This window comes from Myotis myotis, unplaced genomic scaffold, assembly GCF_014108235.1.
Source record: "Myotis myotis isolate mMyoMyo1 unplaced genomic scaffold, mMyoMyo1.p scaffold_m19_p_8, whole genome shotgun sequence".
Classification (NCBI taxonomy): domain Eukaryota; kingdom Metazoa; phylum Chordata; class Mammalia; order Chiroptera; family Vespertilionidae; genus Myotis; species Myotis myotis.
In genome coordinates this window covers 32,795,025-32,809,865 of record NW_023416390.1, presented here as the reverse complement: position 1 = coordinate 32,809,865, position 14,841 = coordinate 32,795,025, and the positions used below count along the sequence as shown (strand labels likewise).

At 53.7% G+C, this 14,841-nt stretch overlaps 1 protein-coding gene across 1 annotated transcript in view; it reads right to left on the bottom strand.

The window, feature by feature from the left end:
• The window catches only part of MROH2A (maestro heat like repeat family member 2A), a 42,905-nt gene that overhangs the window by 1,879 nt on the left and 26,185 nt on the right, over positions 1-14,841 (bottom strand). The window contains exons 24-38 of the mRNA XM_036320291.1: positions 13,531-13,639; positions 12,698-12,793; positions 9,346-9,450; positions 8,461-8,584; positions 7,738-7,856; positions 6,760-6,912; positions 6,219-6,373; positions 5,307-5,466; positions 5,033-5,226; positions 4,555-4,692; positions 4,041-4,155; positions 2,690-2,836; positions 2,415-2,597; positions 1,768-1,923; positions 58-189 (exon numbers count right to left, since the gene is read on the bottom strand). Coding sequence (XP_036176184.1) covers positions 58-189; positions 1,768-1,923; positions 2,415-2,597; positions 2,690-2,836; positions 4,041-4,155; positions 4,555-4,692; positions 5,033-5,226; positions 5,307-5,466; positions 6,219-6,373; positions 6,760-6,912; positions 7,738-7,856; positions 8,461-8,584; positions 9,346-9,450; positions 12,698-12,793; positions 13,531-13,639 — 2,086 coding nt within the window. The remainder of the gene's footprint in view (positions 1-57; positions 190-1,767; positions 1,924-2,414; positions 2,598-2,689; positions 2,837-4,040; positions 4,156-4,554; positions 4,693-5,032; positions 5,227-5,306; positions 5,467-6,218; positions 6,374-6,759; positions 6,913-7,737; positions 7,857-8,460; positions 8,585-9,345; positions 9,451-12,697; positions 12,794-13,530; positions 13,640-14,841) is intronic.

Below are 14,841 nucleotides of genomic sequence, written 5' to 3'. Positions count from 1 at the left end.
CCCTAAGCCACTGAGCAGCCACTGCCAACAGGTGAGCCCCCCCCTTAGCCTCCTCACCAGGACAGAGCACAGCGTCGTCTGGAAAGTGGCCATCTCATCAGCCCCCCTGGTGTCTCTTTGCCCCGAGGAGTCCACCAGGCCCTTGCAGCCCCAGAAGTGCACACACTGATACATGGTCTCCACACAGGCCTGGAGGGACACAGAGCAGGGTGGCAGGAGGCGCGTCAGGCGGACCGAGGGCTTCACAGGAGCTGTGGGGCTGGTCGGGCTGTGTTCCATCAATAGAGCCAGAGGGTATCCCTGGAAAAGCTTCAGGAAGCTGAAGGGTGGGCTGGTGGGCCCTGGGAGGGCACCTGGGACCAGAGCCCCGCCAGCCTGGGTAATGGGTGTGTGTGCATTTATAAAAAGCCCTTTGGGGGCCAAGGCAGCCCACTTGCCCTCAGCAGCCCTGCCTGGGACCTCCCCTTTTAGGAGATTGGGTTGGGGGCCTGGCTGGGGTTGGCAGGACGGGGGCAAGCCTTCTCATTCCCCCAGATGCCCTGCACCAGCTCTTCCTGCTTCTGAGGACTGCACCAGCCAGACCCGCAGGCTCTGGCCTCTGGTGGGTTAGGTCATAGGAGGATGCTGACGGGAGACCGAGGGCAGGAGGAGAGAGACGCATCTATTGCCCAGGGATAGCAGTGGCAGCAGCTCTGCTGGGGCTAGCCTCTGGCACTTCCCATGCATGCTGGTCCCCTGGCCTGTCCTCTTTGAGGCTCCTTCATTAAAGCCCCTCGGTCACTTGTCTGCTGTGCCTTCCCTGAAGCACCGGCCCACAGGACAGTTGCTGAGAAGACGTGGAATAACAGTGGGAGCCCTTGATGGAGGTGAGGATTAGTGAAGAAAGAAGTCTCCAAGAGGTGATGCTCTGTGCCCTGGGTCACCAGGGTGCCCAAGGCAGAGCCCAGGCAGGGAGGCAGGATGAGGGCAAAGTCCCGAGTCAGGGGGCACTGCAGGCCTCCCCTCACATCCCTGTGGATGCCACCCGGACCACCCCCACCCCACGTGCAAATTGGCAGGCCTCGCAGCAGCAGGATTGAGGGGACTTACCTTGTGACCCCAGAACTGGGAACTAAGGTGCTAGTTAAAAATTGAGCTATTGAGGACCCCTTGTTTGCAGCCAGCTATATCCCCACAACTGTGTCTTTGTCACTTGTTTTTTGCAGAACGGCCCCTGATCTCAGCCACCTCTCCACCACCTCCCCTTCTATAGGAAGACAGAGGACAGGGTCATGGTCCGTGTGTGTGGTGAGAGGTTCCCTACCTGTGTGTCCCCAGCCAGCCAGTGTTGCCTGTAAGGCAGCAGTTAGAGTAGGAGGCAGGGTCTCTCCCCTTCCCTCCACCCACTCAAAGCATTACAGGAGCTGGGACTTGGAGAGGGAGGAGAAACAGGGTCACAGAGCCAGAGAGAGCCCCTCACCCTCACCCCACAAGCCTGCCCTGCAGGGAGCAGGTGAGGTTTAAGGTGAGTTTTAACCATGCCTGGACCATAACACCCCAAAGTGAATCTGGTAGAAGAAAGGGCAATAGGTGGAAGTGACAGGGGAAGAAGGAAACTCAGCCCCCGCAGAAAGCCAGTTTGCGGGGCACCTTGAATGTGGTTTCTGGGCTCTCCGGGAGTCTGGAGCGGGGAGCCTGCAGGCAGCTCAGCCAGCGGGCCCAGAAAACACTTTCCTCTCGGGGACAGCAGGCCCCAGACTTTGGAACGCAGAGCCGAGGGTGCCTTACCTGGGCTGCGTCGGGGCAGGGGTCCTGGCAGTGCAGCATGAGCGGGACCCAGGCTCTCTTCACCTCCCCCTTGAAGAAGTGCTTCTTGGAAACCCTGACCACCTTGGCCAGCTTGCTGAACAGGAGGAAGGCTTTCAGGCGCAGCAGCTCGCTCTCCTGTGGCCAAGACGGACAAAGCAGTTTTGAGACTCCGGGAACTAGAAGCCCAACAAAACTGCAGCCATTCTCCACGGACCGTTTTGGATGTCTTGACCCCTGTGAAGCCTTCTGGATCATTCCATCAGGACGGAGTCTCTCCTCCAGGGCTCCGTGACTGGGCATAACTCAGGTGTTTGTGACCTTCGCTTCCTAGAGGAGGGCTGTGTTGAATCTGCAGGCACACTGCCTAGCAGAGGCCCCATTCGGCATGTCACAGGTGGCCAAAGAGCATTTGTGAGTGGCCAGGAATTGGAAGGGAAAGCTCAATCCTTAATAGGGAGAAGAGTCCCCTGGGCCCCAGAAGAAGATTATTTTTTACAAGATCCAAGCTCAGCCAACTGATCCATTAGCGCCAAGTGAGACCTGCTGTCCTTTCTGCTCACCTGGTTGAGCACCTGCGCAGCCCCCACCCAGGGCCTGGGCCCAGCGAGGCTCTCGTCTGGACTCACGTTGTCAAAGAAGGACCTGCACTGCTCAGAGATGGCATTGAAGAAGGACCCTATGTCCCCTTCCCGGAGCTCGGCCAGGATCTTGGTCAGGGCCTCCATGCCCTCAGAGGGCACGCTGGTGCTGCGGGCATCCCTCAGGGCGTACAGGCACTTCTCCAGGAGCAGCTTGCGGTACTGCCTCACCTGGGGTGTGGGGGGCAGGGAACCTTCAGCTCTGACCCTCAGCCCACTGGGTCCTGCACCCTGGGCCCCCGGGTCAAGGTCGGATGCAGCACCTTCTTGGGGGCGCCCAGGGCCATGTTGCCGAGGGCACGCAGGGACAGCACCTGCAGGACCTCCTCCCTCTGGTCCACGCCCTTCTCTAGCAGCCGTATGGCGGGCTTCAGCAGCCTCTCCTGGTACAGAATTGGGTCGCTCATGAACTAGAAAGGAAAACTTTTTGCAGTTATCCCCAACACAGGCCCGTTTCTGTCATGAGACGGGGCGTGTGACTATATTCAGCGCAGAGAATGGTCTCCCTGTGAATCGGAGGAGAGGCAGAGCCTGAACCCCTGGAGCCCGCCCCTGGCTCCTCTGCCTGCCACTGTGGGGCCCTGGCAGGCCACGCTGCTTCCTCATCTGTAAAAAGATGGTGAGACCAGCACCTGCCTCGTGAGGTTGCCGTGAGGATTCAGTAAGGAAATAGGTGGGAAACTCTGGGCAAGTGTTACCCATATTCACACACGCCTTCGTCATTCATTTCTTCAGTGAATGTGGTGGAGCAGCTACCCCGTGCAGGAGCCGCGTCCATTGTGTCCGAACAGACCCACACAAGAAGCATGCATTTCCCTCATCTGGGATTCAGCACCACCATCAGCCTCATTCTCAAAATGCCAGGACATCAATCCCGCGGGGACCCCTGTGGCATGTGTGTGTACGCATGTGCATGTGTGTGTCTGTGTGTGCATGCGCACACATGAATGTTTTTTAAATAAACCAAAAGAAAACTAAACACCAAATTGGTGACACTAAAATTGAAACTTCACTACCCGGTCCTTTACAGGAAAAGTCTGGGGACCCCGCACTAGGCCGATGTTTGGTTCCTGTGGTATATGGGGCATCGTTCAGCCAATAGAATTTCTCCTCAAAAGTTTTCTGGACAATTCCCTGGATCAATTTCCAGAAACTTCTCTTCCCCACCAGGAAGGGACAACAAGGGCTTATCAGTAAGGATGACCCCATAAGCACCCCATGTGCATGGGAGGGTAGCTGGGCCCCAGTGGCCCTAACCCCTTGCTCCAATCTTCCTGGCTGGCTAAGCCCTCCTGCAAGACCCTCCCCAGCACTTCCATCTCTCCAAGAGCCCAAGGTGGCCTCCTCCGGCCACCTGTGTGTTGTGACACTCACCACAGCACACATCACTCGGCTGCTACCCTCAGGGCAAAGACCACGTCTCAGCCCCTTTCCCCACAGTGCCCACCCTGAATTACTGTTGTGATGAAGGAATGAATGAATGAATGCTCACCTGCCCCCTGGACTAGATGCCCCTCGTAGCCTGGGCACCTGCCCCTGAGATGAGACCCCCAAGAGAGCTGAGGGTTGCCCACCTCTCCTCCCCAGCCCACCGCACCCACCCCTGTGCCTCACTTCCACGCAGATCGCTGTGCTGCTGACACGGCAGCTGAGGACCTCCGAGGCCATGCCCCTGAGCACCAGCTCCGACAGCCTCTGCCTGTAGCCCTCCGCATTCTGAATGCACAGCCTGTGGAGGGGAGCACAGCCCACCGGTCAGGGCGGGCATCTCAGCTCCCCTGGTGCAGAGCAGCTCTCGAGCTGGGTACGCATGGGCAGATCTAACATTTCTTGCCCCCCCCCCTCCTCCTCTCCACTGAAGTACTTGCTTTCCATCACCTTTTTATAAAAAGGACTCAAACGAGGGCTGCTCATGAGTGATCGGGACCTGGATTCCCCCATCCTGGACCTTCTCAGAAGCCCTGTGTGGCCTTGGTCAAGCTCCACCCATCTCTGACCTCACATTTCCTGCCCTGGGGCATGAAGGTTTGGAAGGAAAGATTCCCTTTGCCCTGCATCCCAAAGTGTGGGACACAGGTCAACACAATGCAAGTTCTTCCACCTGCCACATGGGAGCCTGGGTGCCCACCTGGCCAGCAGGCCTGCTCCTTGCAGGAAAGTGGAGCCGCTCTCCAGGAGGGCCCACACGCCCTGCTCTTCCAGCATGTGGACCAGCCGCTCACTGTCGAGTCTCTTGAACAAAAGCTGCATGGATTTGATTGTGATCCTGGAAGAAGGTGGGACCGTGTCATGGCATGGCAGCCCCGCCAGAAGCGCCCAGAGCACCTCAGCGGGGCAAGCTCTGCACCCAGGTCTGTGAAGCAGGGTCCCAACCCCTGCTGGGCTCAGCTCAAGGGGCTAAGACTGGGTCTGCAGACTCTGAAAGCCACACTGTGCTGGACCCATGTGAGGGAGTGTTGTGAGTAAGATCAGGTTCCAGAAACCTCTCCCCACAGGAGGGGATGTTGAGGGCCTCTCGGTGGAGGTGACTTCTAAGAGGCAGCCCAAGGCCACGTGTAACCCAAGCCCACTGCCTTGCACCCCAAGCTGCCTGCCCTCGAGAGCACCTCTGCAGGTTGATCTCCTCGGGCAGGGTCCCCGTGTGGATGAGTCTCCACGTCTTCAGGGCGGGTGACACTGCCTCCGGCCCCTGGCTGCTGCCCAGCTGCATCAGGAGGGTGTAGATGAGGTCCGGGAGGAGGTCCAGGAGTTTGTCGTCCTTGTCCATCTTCTCAATGAGAAGGTGGATGGTGCAGAGGGTCTGCAGAGAGAAGGACAGGAGGCATCGGGGCTCCGACTCAGAACCCCCGAGGAGCCCCGGGGCCTGCCCCTGCGACTCACCATCAGAGGGTCTACTGCAGCCAGGCGCCAGATGTCAGCCTTGGAGGTGGCGTTGGCCCTGGGGGTGAACCGGGACTGCAGCCGGCCCATCAGGCCGTGGAGCATCAACCGGGCAAAGGGTACATTCTCCGCCACAGCCAGCCACACCTCCACCAGGTGGCTAGCCAACGACAGGGGACAAGGACTGTGGGTTACCTGCCATGTGCCCTGGCAGATAAGAGCCTCTTTGGACCCCAGCAGCCCCCTGAGTAGTGGATGGACTTGAGGCTGCACCTCAGGGAGCTGGCGTGAGCCCAGGTCCCCGACTCCACGCTCAGCCACCTTTCTGTGCCCCGCTCATGGTACCCCTGAGAAGCCACGCTCCATGGCTAGGTAACCACCTGGCCTACTGTTTGCTGACCTATGGATGACATCCAGTAATAGCCTCCAAGTGCCCGATTTGAGTCAGGCTGGTCCTAGGCCGCTAACCAGTGTCCTCGCCCCTACTCCTCCCAGCACATCTTTGAGGAAGAGGCTTCATCTCCATATTCCACAGGAAAGGGAGTGAGGCCAGGCTATAATGAAGCAGCTTTCCTGATCCCCAAGTCCAAGCCTGTGGCCCTGCTGAGAAGGGAAGGGACCCCTGACTTGAAGGACCTGGTTACACAGGTACAGGGAGGTAAGGTCCTAGTGGGTTCTGAAGGGTCAAAGAGACAAGTCCAACAAGATCAAATTGGACAAGGAGATGCGAAAACTGCCTGCCGGAATTCACAAAGCTGTGTCCATGGCTCCCCAAAGGCTGTACCTCCTACGGGAGATACAGGGAGAGGGTCAGACAAGGCACCATTCAAGGTCCCGGTCTTCTGGTAAGTACGGCACGGTCTGGGCTGCACAGAAGCCCCTGGCCCCCCACCCAGGGCACCCATCACCTACCTCTGCATGGGCAGAGGCTGCCTCAGGAGCGACGTGAGGACCGTCTCCTGGTGGTAGTGGGCCAACAGGAGAATGCCCTCGATGAGGTGGCGCCGCACCTCCTGGTGATCCACCACAGGCAGGTGGACCAAGATGGCACCCAGGATCTCAGCCACCTGGGGAGGGGCCGGGCATCACCAAGGCATCAACCGGGCAAAGGGTACATTCTCCGCCACAGCCAGCCACACCTCCACCAGGTGGCTAGCCAACGACAGGGGACAAGGACTGTGGGTTACCTGCCATGTGCCCTGGCAGATAAGAGCCTCTTTGGACCCCAGCAGCCCCCTGAGTAGTGGATGGACTTGAGGCTGCACCTCAGGGAGCTGGCGTGAGCCCAGGTCCCCAACTCCACGCTCAGCCACCTTTCTGTGCCCCGCTCATGGTACCCCTGAGAAGCCACGCTCCATGGCTAGGTGACCACCAGGCCTACTGTTTGCTGACCTATGGATGACACCCAGTAATAGCCTCCAAGTGCCCCAGGTGGCCCAACCACAGTTTCTACCTTATCCTCCAGCTCCTTGACCCGCATCTGGAGGAAGATGTCTATCCAGGTGACGGAGGCCTTGTCATGCTGGAGGTTCATGGCCCCAATGTTCTCACAGAGCTTTTGGATGAGCGAGACCACCTCATCGCAATTAAACTGCATGCAAATCACCTAGGACCAGAGAAGGCTATTCTTGGGGTCTGATATCTGAGTCCCAGGCCCAGTTCCCTGCCCCACCTGTCACCACTGATGCACCCTCCTCTTCTGCTTGACATTACGACCCCAGGCCAGACCCCCATTCTCTCTCAGCATCATTGCCATGACCTCCTCCCCACCTCCCTACCCAGCCTGTCTCTGTTCCAATCATGGGCCTGCTCAGGACGTCACTCTCTATTCCAAGCCTCCTACGGCTCAACAGGGCTTTCCAAAGCCTCCAGGATGCACCTCCCACTCCCCATCACTTGGCCAGCCCTGCCTGAACCCTGCACAGGAAGCTTCACCCCAAACCCTCCCTGACCTGTCTTTGCAGCCTTCTTTCAGAGTGTGCCCTGAGCCCTGAAGCCCTCCGATCTGTCCTGCCACTACACAAGCCCCCTCCTCCAGGAAGTCCCCTCTGCCCTCTGAGTTTGGGTGGCTCTGGGGCACTTTCAGGCACAAGTATGCCATCAGCCTTCCCATGAGCCAAGGCCTGTGTGCTTAGCCTCATGTTCAGTTCTTTCTAGGGCCCCCTTCACCCTCAGTGTAGCACATCACAGGAAGGAGGGAAGACAGCCAGGGCCTATTAGCACCTACTGTGAGCCAGGAAACCCCCATGGGGACCTCACATATTGTAGGCCATTTACAGATGGCATGAGGTGGACCAAAGGCCACAGAAGCTGTGACTCCCAGAAGAGGATAGAAACTGTGTGGCCAGGCTGAGCAAGATCCTGCCCCCAGAGGTGATCCAGGCACTGGGAGAGCAGCCCAGCAGCCCACACAAGCTTCCTGGATCATCACCTTAGCAATTCTGGAGGACGCACTGAAAATCTTCTCCACCTCCAAGCCCTGGAGGTCCTGCTTGCATCTCGCAAGCTCCAACTCTTTGCACGCATCCCATGAAGAGCAGGTCTGGCTTGCTGTTGGGAGTAGTTTCAGACACAGTCAGCACAGAAGGCCCAGTCACAGGCTATGTCACAGCGGCCGCCTGTCCTGACTCTCAGGGCACCTTGCCTCTGAGGGACTGGACCACAGCATCTAGACACCCTGTCCCGCATGCCTTTACTCTCATTGTTCCCCACACCATCTCTGCACAAGCCCAAGCAGTCCCTGCTGTGATGGATGCCCCCACAGCCACCACACCAGAGGTGACCTCTCCCCTTCTGAAGGTCACCACACTACATTGTCCCCTCAGCTCATCTCTGGCCAGTTTTGCTGGTCCCTGGTATCTGTGAGCTGGCCTCGTGCCAGTGGGGCCCTCAGTAACCAACACATGCCCGCAGTGAGTTATGCTGAACCAATGAGCCTCTCCTTCCAGAAGTTTCTGTGGTCTCTCAATGAGCTCTGCACCCTCTGTTTTCTCTCTGGTCAGCCTTATTTGTACAGAGAGGTTGTCACCCCCCCCCCCCCCCGCCCCCCACCACCACCACCACCACCAAAGGACAGCCCCACAGCTGACAGCCCTGGTGTCAGCCCTCCTCCCAGCCTGGAGAGGCTGGTTGTGAGGTCCCACCCTCCACATACCATGCAGATCCAGCAGGCTGGACAGGACATCTGCTGAGGCCAGGCGAATTCTTTTGTTGGAGTCACAGGTGCATGGGGCGATGAGTCCAATCAGTGTGCCAAACTGCCCCAGCTTCAGGGGGATCTGAGGGGCCGGAGGCCTAAAGGCTCACACTCTGTCCGCTCACACACCTGGTGCTGCCCAGGGGCAGGGTAATGGGCAGCCAGAGAGGGCGAACCCTGCTCTGAAAACACCGCCCCTGTCTGGGAAGGGGGAAGATACCACTGTCCAACTGCTGCCCACATTCCTGCCTCCTGAGCCCCACAGCTGGGCCCCTGGAGGCCAAGCAGCCAGGATCTGAGGAGTCTGGCTGACCTCAGGCCCAGGCTCTATGTCCAGGCACCTATCTCATTCCTGTAACTGAGCCCTTAGTTCAACTTTGGGCTTCCCTCCTTACTAGCCGTGTGACGGGGCAGGGTACCTACCCTCAGGCCCCTGGGTTCTGAAGAGAGGTCTCCTCAAGCTGTGTCAGACGGGTAACCAACGAAAACACCTCATTGCTTTTCTAGGTGTTTGTGGTACTTGTCAAGCTTTGTATTATTTGCAATGTTTAGTAACTTATTTTCTCATTTTAAGTAAATATGCACTTTTCTAACCAATGTGGTGTTCATAATTGTGTATCCTTTTTCTCAGAGAGGGTTCTCATCATGGTATGAGCTTCAGGACCCAAAAAACCTAGATACTTGCAAGCCTCGGCCCATTCCCTCCGTCATTCCCACCCAGAGTGCCAGGTTGGCCCCACCAGGGGTCTCATTGCCATTCCCAAGTGAGGCCGCCTCTTCCCACAGGACTCTTTGAGGGGTGGGGGGCAGAACCAGGCGGGGGGCTGGTGCTCCTGTACTCACGCAGACGCCGATGCTCTGGATGTAGCTCTGCATGAGACAAAGATGCAGGTTCATAGCCTTCTCCCGCTCCCATTCTTTCTCGGACAAGATCCACTTTTCCAGGAGCTACAGATGGAGCCCATAACCAGAAGAGGGCGTTAAAACCCCAGGGCCAGCCCTTTCCTGGCCAACTATTCCGCCCCGCCCCCCTCATTCCTCCTACTCAGAATCCGATTTTCAATGCTATTAGATAGTTCTAGAGAATCTAGACACTTCTGGTTTCCTTCCCAGGCCCCACTACTAGGGTGATGAGGTTGTAGGAAGAGAGTGCGCCCCCCAGCGTCCTCACAGAGATGGCTCTTGACTGATTAGTGTGTTGGGCCTTGCTCCAAATGTTTGCCCGTCAGTGCAAGGGCCAGGAGCAGAGCCCACCCTGCATTCCAGGACCTAAGCATTCATGCATCTACTAACAGAGCTTAACAGCTCCGGAAGCAAAAATGGATAGAAGTGAAAGGAGAAATAAATAAGCCAGAGTGTTAGAGGTTTCAGCACCTCTTTCTCGGTAACTGATAGAACAAGACAGAAAATCAGGAAGGAAACTTCAACAACACTGGCAACCAACGTGGCCTAATTCATATTTAGGAACACTCTGACCAACACAGCAGGATAGTGTTCAAGTGCACACAAGGCATTCGCCGAAGGTAGACCATACCTGGACAACAAAATAAGCTTCAGTCAATGTAAAAGGACTCAAATAATACTTGAGTGTGTCCTCAGACTACAATGGAGTTAAAGTAGGAATCAAAAACAGAATGACCTCTGGACAATTCTCAAATATTTGAAAATTTCTAGGTAAGCCATGGGTCAAAGAAAAGATGAAAAGAGAAATTAAAATGTATATTGAACTTAAATAAAGTTAGAACATGACATGTCAATGTTTGTGGGATGCAGCATCCAAGAACAAAGTCAGTGGGCCCACACAATCAGATTTTAAGACTTATCATAACATTACAGTAATCAAGACAGGATGGCATTGATGTAAAAATAGACAAATACATAGGCAGCCTCACTTGGGAATGGCAATGAGACCCCTGGTGGGGCCAACCTGGCACTCTGGGTGGGAATGACGGAGGGAATGGGCCGAGGCTTGCAAGTATCTAACCAATGTGGTGTTCTAACCACATTGGAGCAGAATAAGTGTTCAGAATTAGAGCCACGCATACATGGTCGATTGATTTTTGACAAAGGTGCAAAGGTAATTCAGTGGAGAAAAGATAGCGTTTTCAACAAACAATGCTAGAACAATTGGTTATCTGTATGCAAACATACAAAAATTACATAAACTTTGATCCATACATCTCACCATATACAAAAGCTAACACAAAATATATCATAGACTTAATTGTAATACCTGAAACTATACAGTATTAGAAGAAAATCTTTGTGATCTTGGGTTAGGCAAAGATTATTAGATATGACACCAAAACCATGATCCATAAAAGAAAAAAATTATAAATTAGACTTCATCAAAATTTAAAACTTTTGCTCTTCAAAAGACACTGTGAAATTCATGAAAAGACAAATAACAGACTGAGAGAAAATATTTGCAAATTACATAGCTAATAACGGACTTGTATCTAGAAAACATAAAAACTGAAAACTCAATAACAAGAAAGCAAACAACCTAATTTTTATTTTTACTTTTTTAAAATATATTTTATTGATTTTTACAGAGAGGAAGGGACAGGGATAGAGAGTTAGAAACATTGATGAGAGAGAAACATCGACCAGCTGCCTCCTGCACACCCCCTACTGGGGATGTGCCCGCAACCAAGGTACATGCCCTTGACCAGAATCGAACCTGGGACCTTTCAGTCCGCAGGCCGACGCTCTATCCACTGAGCCAAACCAGTTAGGGCAAACAACCTAATTTTTAAAAAAAAACTACCTTTACCCTTCAAAAATGACAAGATTATGAAAGGCAAAGACTAAGGAATTCTTCCAGACTGAAGGAGACTTAAGAGACATGACAATTAAATGCAATGCATGTCCAGATTGGATCCTGGATTGGTAGAAAATAGCTACTATAAAGAGCATTACTGGAACAATTAGTAAAGCCTGCCTATAGACCAGTGGTTCTCAACCTTCCTAATGCCCCAACCCTTTAATACAGTTCCTCATGTTGTGGTGACCCCCAACCATAAAATTATTTTCGTTGCTACTTCATAACTGTAATTTTGCTACTGTTATAAATCGTAATGTAAATATCTGATATGCAGGATGTATTTAGGCGACCCCTGTGAAAGGGTCGTTCGACCCCCAAAGGGGTCGCGACCCACAGGTTGAGAACCGCTGCTATAGACCATAGATTAGAATATAGCATTGTACCAATGCTAAATTTCCTGGTTTTAATCATTATCCTATATAATAAAAGCCTAATATGCTAAGTGTCCGGTCGTCTGGTGGGCCATTCAATCAATCAAAGTGTAATATGCTAATGATATGCTAAGGCTGCTCAACCGCTCGCTGTGACATGCACTGACCACCAGGGGGAAGACACTCGGACCGGTAGGTTAGCTTGCTGCTGTGGTCTGGCTGATCGGGACTGAGCAAGATGGGCTGGACATGCCCTGGAGCCCTCCCACAGCCCTTCCCCAGCTGGCCAACCTCCCACATCCCTCCTCAGCCTCAATTATGCACTGATGGGGTCCCTCGGCCTGGTCTGCGCCCTCTTGCAATCTGGGCTGAGGGACCCCCCCCCCCCAAGTGCACAAATTTCATGCACTGGACCTCTAGTTGTTATATAAGAGACTATTCTTGCCCTGGCAGGGTGGCTCAGTTGGTTGGAGCACCATCCTGTACATCAAAAGGGTTCAATTCCCATCCAGGGCACATAACTAGGCTGTGGCTTCAATCTCCAGTTGGGGCATTGATAGGAGGCAATGGATCAATGTCTCTCTCTCTCTCTTTCTCTCTCTCTCTCTCTTTCTCTCTCTGTTCCTCTTTCCAAAATCAATAAAAAACATCCTCAGGTGAGGCTTAAAAAAATAAGAAATAAAAAAGAGACTATTCTTGTTCTTAATATCTGCAACTGTCTATGATTTAAAAGGTGTGTGTGTGTGTGTGTGTGTGTGTGTGTGTGTGTAATGAGGAAGAGAAAAATGTGGCAAAATATTAAAAATTGTAAATCTTAGTGAAAGGTATACAAAAGTTCTTTTTACTATATTTGCAACTTTCCAGCAAATTTTAAATTTTATCTAAATAAAGTTCCCAAAACAATGTTTAACTCATACCCCTGTTTCCACAGAGAGTCTGGCCCTCAGACCAGCTTCCTGGGAGAGGTGGATCCCTGGCCCTCTGACAGACAACTCACATGCACCATCTCCTGCAGGCCCTTGGGGTCCATCTGCCTCTGCAAGAAGCCCTCCATCAGCTGCTGCAGGACACACAGGGCATTCGTGTATAGGGTCTATGACAAGAGAGGGAAAAGCCAGGCAGCAATGAGGAGGGTGCACAGTGTAAGATGATCAGATAAACAGCTCTTTTACTTTTGCTCAAATTGAGTGCTGTACACTTGTCTTCTCACATGGTGTAAAAGTCAGCTTCTTAAGAGGAACCCGTTTCACAAAGGAGGAAACGGAACTCCTAGAGTCCAGTTCTCCTGACTCTTCACCCAGGGCCAGGCCCTGGAGGCACAGATGGCTACCTGACCACAAAAGATTTGTCCTTCTTTTCCAACAGTGTTCCTGGAAAATAGCTCTCCAGTCTGGGACTACATTTCCCAGCACAACCTTATATTTAAGTGGAGCCATGTGACTGAGTTCTGACCAATAGAAGGTGAGCAAAGTAGCTCATAAATCCTCCACACTCTTTTTCTTCCTCTCCATGCTGGATATCAATACCCATGCAGAACTTCGGAACCAGGCACTGAAGAAGGCAGGGCTCCTGAATAACTGTGTAAAGCAGCTCTATCCCCACCCCCACTGCCAATTTGAACTACACTCTCATGTTGTTAAACCACAGAGATTTCAGAGTTTATCTGTTACAGCAGGTAGCATCACCCTACACTGACAAACAGAGCCTGCTGCACTTTGCTGCCTCTAACCACAGATGGGTGGTTCAGGATGGTGGGCTCTCAGCACTATTCATGTTAAAGGAAACTTCCAGATCCTGACCTAGAAAATGAGGTGGCTCAGAGGCACCTACCTTAATGGACTCATTGTCCTTTCCTGGGGGTTGGAGAGAAATTACAGAATGTATACTGATATCCATCAGCTCACTGTTTTCCTCTGTGGAGTAGAAAGGCTTCACTTTGCTAAGGAAAGAAAAAGTGACAGAAGGAGTGGTCAGTGGAAGTTGAGATCCCACTGGGAGGGGTAGACATCCTGGGCTCCTGGCCCTCTGCCAGACAACTCATGTGCACCATCTCTTGCAGGGCCTTGGGGTGGAGGCATGTCACAGATTAAGAGAGAGACCAGCTTTCCTGGTTGGGGGTTTAGGTGTGCACCCTCCCCAGGGGTCTGTGCTCTGCTCAGCCATCAGTGTCCAGTGACTATGTCAGGGATTGAGAGGCAGAACCAAGGATCCAAGGCCACGTCTCCTACTTGGTGTCTCTAACCCTGTCCATCTCCTGCTCAGAAACATTCCATTGCTCCTCCCAGAACACAACCATGGACTCTGCCTTCAAAGTTGGTATTAGCCCAGGATCAAGTGTAATACCTGGACCAGCAGTAGTAGGCCACCTTGAGTTTATTAGAAACTAGAGGCCCGGTGCACAAATTCGTGCATGGGTGGGGGCTGGCCAGCCTGCCCCGATGGGGGCCATCAGGCAGAGCTGGGGGGGGGGGGGCGGGGACACGGAAGGTTGCCAGCCAGCCCCACCCCCGATTGGGGTGGGGAGGGCCGATCAGGAGCCAGGCCAACCAGGGGTAGGGGCTGTGGGAGGTTGGGGGAGGCCAATCGGGGCCCCGATCAGGCTGGTTGGCCTCCGCAGTGCACGTCATAGTGACTGGTCATTTTGGTTGTTCTGTTGTTCCGGTCGCTTGGCTTTTATATATACAGATGCCAATTCTATGGCCCCACCTCAGAGCTACTGAATCAAATACTCTGGGGATTAGGGCCCAGCAATCTGTGTTTTGATAACCCCCTCCAGGTTTGTACATATCTGCTTCAGATATCTAGCCCATTCTCTTTTTTTGTTTTTAAATGCATCTTTATTGTTCAATATATTACAGTTGTCCCCCAACTCCTGCCATCTTCCACCCCTTTCCCGCCCCCTCCCCAGGCCTTCACCACACTATTGTCTGTCCATGGATTATGCATATACTAGAGGCCTGGTGCACAAATTTGTGCAGCAGTTGGGTCCCTCAGCCTGTCCTGTGGGAGCAGGCTGAAACTGGCTCTCCGATATCCCCTGAGGGGTCCCAGATTGTGAGAGGGTGCAGGCCAGGCTGAGGGACCCCACTGGTGCATGATGGGGGCTGGGGAGGGATGCGAGAGGTTGGCCAGCTGGGGAGG